The sequence below is a fragment of the Rhamphochromis longiceps genome, unplaced genomic scaffold (assembly GCF_057381845.1).
Source record: "Rhamphochromis longiceps isolate RC_006_pf unplaced genomic scaffold, R_longiceps_female_GT1.1 unmapped_scaffold_1, whole genome shotgun sequence".
In the NCBI taxonomy this organism is placed as follows: domain Eukaryota; kingdom Metazoa; phylum Chordata; class Actinopteri; order Cichliformes; family Cichlidae; genus Rhamphochromis; species Rhamphochromis longiceps.
Genome location: NW_028187221.1, coordinates 452697 through 457505, shown reverse-complemented (window position 1 = coordinate 457505; position 4809 = coordinate 452697). Strand labels below are relative to the sequence as shown.

At 42.1% G+C, this 4809-nt stretch overlaps 1 protein-coding gene across 1 annotated transcript; it reads left to right on the top strand.

The window, feature by feature from the left end:
- Positions 1-672: 672 nt before the first annotated feature.
- LOC146640797 (uncharacterized) lies at positions 673-3475 on the top strand. Its single transcript, XM_085399860.1, has 6 exons — positions 673-970; positions 1092-1163; positions 1263-1381; positions 1465-1525; positions 1616-1710; positions 2146-3475. Exons 1-6 carry the CDS (start codon positions 935-937, stop codon positions 3224-3226), a joined length of 1464 nt encoding a protein of 487 aa, XP_085255986.1. The 5' UTR covers positions 673-934; the 3' UTR covers positions 3227-3475.
- The last annotated feature ends 1334 nt before the right edge of the window (positions 3476-4809 follow it).

Here is a 4809-nt window from a genome sequence, read left to right as displayed (position 1 = left end):
TGTTTAATCTCTTTATTTGCTTTTTGGAGAAGTGAAGGTACAAAAACCTCGTCAATCAAATTTGCTTCGGTGGACAGAAAACAGCCGTTGTAGACTGTTTGGGGTTACCTTTTATAAGTATTGAATTTTCAAAAGTGAAGTCAGTTCTTCTGACCAGGTTCAGACCAGGATGAACACAAGTATGATACTGGACCCACTAGAGAACTGGTCCCAGCTGTGGGCTCACCTCCTCCTGCTGAACTCATAGGACAGACTCTAATGTAGCATCACGTTCATCGGTCACTCCTGACCTCCTGTGAAGCATGACGAATGTGTAATTAATGACTTCATTATTTGGGGCATTATTGCTCTAAAAATCATATTAATAGTATTATTATTATTGTGCTTTAGGCTGCACTGATAACGCAGAGGTCTCTTCTTCCTCTGGGCTGTTTAAAGGGCCAGTTTGTCCAAAGCTGTGTATATACCAGCTGCTGTCAGGCTTCAGATGTCTGCATTAGTCCACAGTCCACTGTTTGTAAGCCATTGCTTTACTGCAAAAGTTCCCATCTACTGTAAAGAAATGGAGATAAGCAGGCACATAATATGAAAAGGCATGCTGTAGCTGACTTTGTCTTTTCTGATCCATCGGTTTGTGTGGATCTTTCCACAGGAGGGACCTAACCCACACTTTATTTACTTATATGATAAGTTTAGTGGAGTGGAGTGCAAAATACACAGTGTTTACTTTTAATTTAACAACATGAAGCTGCATCAAGTTTCCATGGTGACTGCTCAAGAAATTCTGCATTCATAAATAAACATCAGACTGTCAAAAGAGCTCATCTGTGCGAGACCACCGAGCTGAGAGCATTTTCAGGTCCAGATCCCCCGTACGCCATCGTTGGAGAGCAGTTGACGTTTTTCTTCCTGACTTTGATTTGAACACGTTTAAATGGAAAAGAGTCAAGGAATCTATAAGCCTATCAGGGTATGTGACGCTTTTGCTTTTACTGCATTTCAGTAATTTGAAGAATTTGATGTCGTTTTAAAAGTTGACAAACTGAGAATCATTTTAAGTAACAATGACTAAATTGCTATTTCTTTGACAGGTGTTGTTCAACACACCGATTTATGAAACAGCTGTAAAGATCTGCTGGTATCTTCCGGGCTACAAGGCTCAGGTTAGACCCAGATTCATGCAAACCAAAGCTGACAGAAAATATCAGGTCATTTCTGAGGACCTGAGAGTGGTGGTGATTAAATGTCTCCTTTACTTTTAGGTTGCGATAATGACGGAGTTTCTCAGACTTCAGCAGGAAGATCTAATTCCACCGAACCTCACTGCTGAAGATCTGAGAGATCTTTTGGTGGAGAAGAGCAGGGAGACGCTCAGAGAGCAGTGAGTTACTGTCACACCTGAAAGTCTGTTTGTGATGACGTGTAAGTGCTGAGAGAAAACCTCTGCTTTGCTTTCTTTTGAAGGCTGTGGGAGTTTGAGTTAGAGGATTTTGACGAAGAGGAAGCCAAACCTCTTCTAAGGCTGGTAAGACGAGAAAACCCACAAGACTTTTTTTTCATTACGTGCACATAACCTTTACACATAAGCGCACTGTAAATGTGTTTTCTGTTTCAGGTGTGGGCGGTGAACGTCAGCAATAAAATGAGGGACGTTGAATTTGAAGCCAGGTTGCTTCTTCAGTTCCCAGAGGCCGTACCTCCTAAATTTCAGTGAGTCACATGTAACATACAGTTATTAACCCTGTAAGACCCAACCCATCAAAAAACAGCCAGAAAATTCAGATTCTTTGGAACTGAGATGTTTATCAACCCTTTAAACAAAAGCCACACATGAGTTCTTTGCTATGTCATGTTGTGTATGATTTACTTTTATTGTGTATTTATTTTTTGTATCACATTTGATACACTGGGTGTTTTTGGCAACTTTTTGTTAACGACAATGTTAACTTTAGACTAAAAAAGAGTTTTGTCCACAACATTTAGAAATTATAGCAAGTATTGATCATGTTGATGAGATCGAGGTCTCAGAAACTCATGTATGATACAAAGGTGGTTACAGGGTTAACAGTCCAGCTACAGTGTTTCAATATTTAAATGATGCTTTGAATATGTTTAACAGATAACTCTTATCATGTTTTTCTACAGAGCACCTAAATTCCTCAGCGCGGTGAAGGATTACGTTGAAATCCTGAAAAAGAAGCAGCAGGAACAGCCTAACAGCAAACTGCTCACCGCGCAGGAGGTAGTGGTCGAGGTAGTTCCCCGCGTTCTCCAGGGCTTCTGGGAGCTTCCTCCTCGTCCCCTCCTAAACATGGCCTCCCAGAGTCTAAGTATCCTCTCCACCAGTGTCACCAAGGCCACTTTAGATCGTGTCTCCAAGAGCCTCACGGCGATGGAAACACAGGCCATCTTCACCCGCTCTATCCGAGACGATCTGGTTGACAGCATCCTGATCCAGATTAGACAGAAATTTCCTGAAGAAATTCTGTCTATCCAAGTTGCAAACTTTGCACCCCTGTTGCTGAAGACCATTGCTGATGTAGCAAGGATCCGGATATGTGAAATCTTTGAGCCCCCTTCAAGTCCTGATGTGAAGAGCACAAATGGTGAGCGCTCCTCTGACGGCCTTTCAGTGGCAAATGTTCCACCAGCCGAAGAAGCTCTGTCAGAAAGTGTTGCAGAGCCCGACGTTCCCTGTGAGGAACTTCTTTCTGAAAGGGAATCCAGTCTGAGTACTCGAGACCTTACAATCGAAGGAGCTCTGTCAGAAAGTGTTGCAGAGCCCGACGTTCCCTGTGAGGAACTTCTTTCTGAAAGGGCATCCAGTCTGAGTACTCGAGACCTTACGATCGAAGGAGCTCTGTCAGAAAGTGTTGCAGAGCCCGACGTTCCCTGTGAGGAACTTCTTTCTGAAAGGGCATCCAGTCTGAGTACTCGAGACCTTACGATCGAAGGAGCTCTGTCAGAAAGTGTTGCAGAGCCCGACGCTCCCTGTGAGGAACCCTATGGCGAGTCCAAATCCTGTGTTGAAGGTGAAGATCATATGATCAACGGATCTTGTTCTGAAATTGGGCCGGTTCCTGATGTTCCCTTTGAGGAACCTTTTCCAGAACCTGAAGCCAGCATGAAGTCCGAAGACCGTCAGATCAAGAAGAAGAAAAAGGGCTTCTTCAAAAGACTGAGAAGTCTGTTCTGCTGCTGTTGCAGACCAAAAGTCACCGACTGACACTGAAGCTGTGACCCAGTGTTGGTGTTGCAGTAACTCTAAATATGTAAATATGTTCCTTAATGATTGTTCTTCATGTTTTTGGGGGTTTCTTTAGTTTTCAGTGGGCTGGGTGTTTTTTCTCCTCCGTGTTCTTTACTTGATTCTTGTTCATAGTTCCTGATTTGTTTTCCTAGTTCTTGTTTCTTAGTTTGTAGTTTCTTGAGTCCACCTGAGTTTCCAGCAATAAAAGCTGCCGATTCAAGTTTCATTCCACGTAAGAGTCCTGTGTTTGGGTCCTACTACCTGCCTGTCACAGCACACCATGACAGAAACTTTATAAACTCATTCATATTTCTACACAAGTCTCCAGCTATGTTAAAGATTTTTTTTCTTTCAAACATTTGTAAGAATCTCTTATGGTTCTCAAAATACTTCCACAAGTCCAGTAAGTGTAGTGCAGTAACATATTGATGGTATTATTTTTAATAATTATTTATTATTTTTAATGCACTTTGAACTGAAACTGGTATATAAAATGTACTTCCTGTAGAAAATGCAGTGTGAATGCTAATAGCTGAATAGCTTGAGTTGAATTTTTATAATTGCTGAAATCTTTGGTGAAAAACATGTTACAGTTTTTGCCCGTTGCTTGAACACATTTTGCAAAACGTCGCTCATTGTGCCAAAACTCTAAACACAAGTAAACATGACACATCAAAATATACCATTCACATCTGTGCCAAACTGAAACTCTGCTGTCAAAACCTAACATTCCTCTGTCAAGATGTAACTCTGTTGACAAAATGACACATACTTGCATCACATGCAGATCAGATCAGGGGGACACACTAGTCTACTTCATATAAAACACTGCAGTCTTTCATTGTCATTGTTTATTCTGAAGGCACATTTTCAGGAGACACAAACAACCAACAAAAGCAAATAGGCCTACTCAATATTGTCCACTGCAGCACCATGAATTCAGATAAAGCAAAACACAAACATAATACAGTAATAGAAAAAACACTATACTGTACACACAAAAAATCATGACAATTGTGCATACGTGGGCTCATGGATCCCGCCGTCTGTTGGGGTCTGGCCACAGGACCTCATCGACATCGCAAGCAGTGTCTTCTCCCGCTGGGCACCGGGGAAAATATCCTCTTGCATGTCGAAACCATCCATGGATTGCTGTCACCTGAATGTAAATAGAAATATATGTGGTGGCCCCTAGAGACAAAACACGTACAAACTCCAAAGCACATTTCTAGCTTGAACTGAACTTCCAAAACAGAGCTACCTAGAACAGCGGTCCCCAACCCCCGGGCCTCGGACTGGTACCGGTCCGTGAGTCGTTTGGTACCGGGCCGCGAGAGTTGAGGCTCAGGTGTGAAATGTCTGGTTTTCAGGGTTTTTATTGCTTTTCAGCGTTATTTTGTTATCGTTTTTATCATTAACTCGGTTTTCCTGGGTCTTTTCACGTGTGTTATGAATAAATCTTCTTTTTCGGTACCGGTACTAGTTTTATTTTGTTGTATTTATCCGCGACACCTTAAAGGCCGGTCCGTGAAAATATTGTCGGGCATACACCGGTCAGT

What these genes read in the sequence shown, in the direction of transcription:
- LOC146640797 (XM_085399860.1), top strand. Translation starts at nt 935, where the DNA reads ATGGAAAAGAGTCAAGGAATCTATAAGCCTATCAGG. An exon ending in TTCCGGGCTACAAGGCTCAG is followed by an intron (nt 1,164 to 1,262) that starts GTTAGACCCAGA and finishes CTTTACTTTTAG; the next exon opens with GTTGCGATAATGACGGAGTT. An exon ending in AGGGAGACGCTCAGAGAGCA is followed by an intron (nt 1,382 to 1,464) that starts GTGAGTTACTGT and finishes TTTCTTTTGAAG; the next exon opens with GCTGTGGGAGTTTGAGTTAG.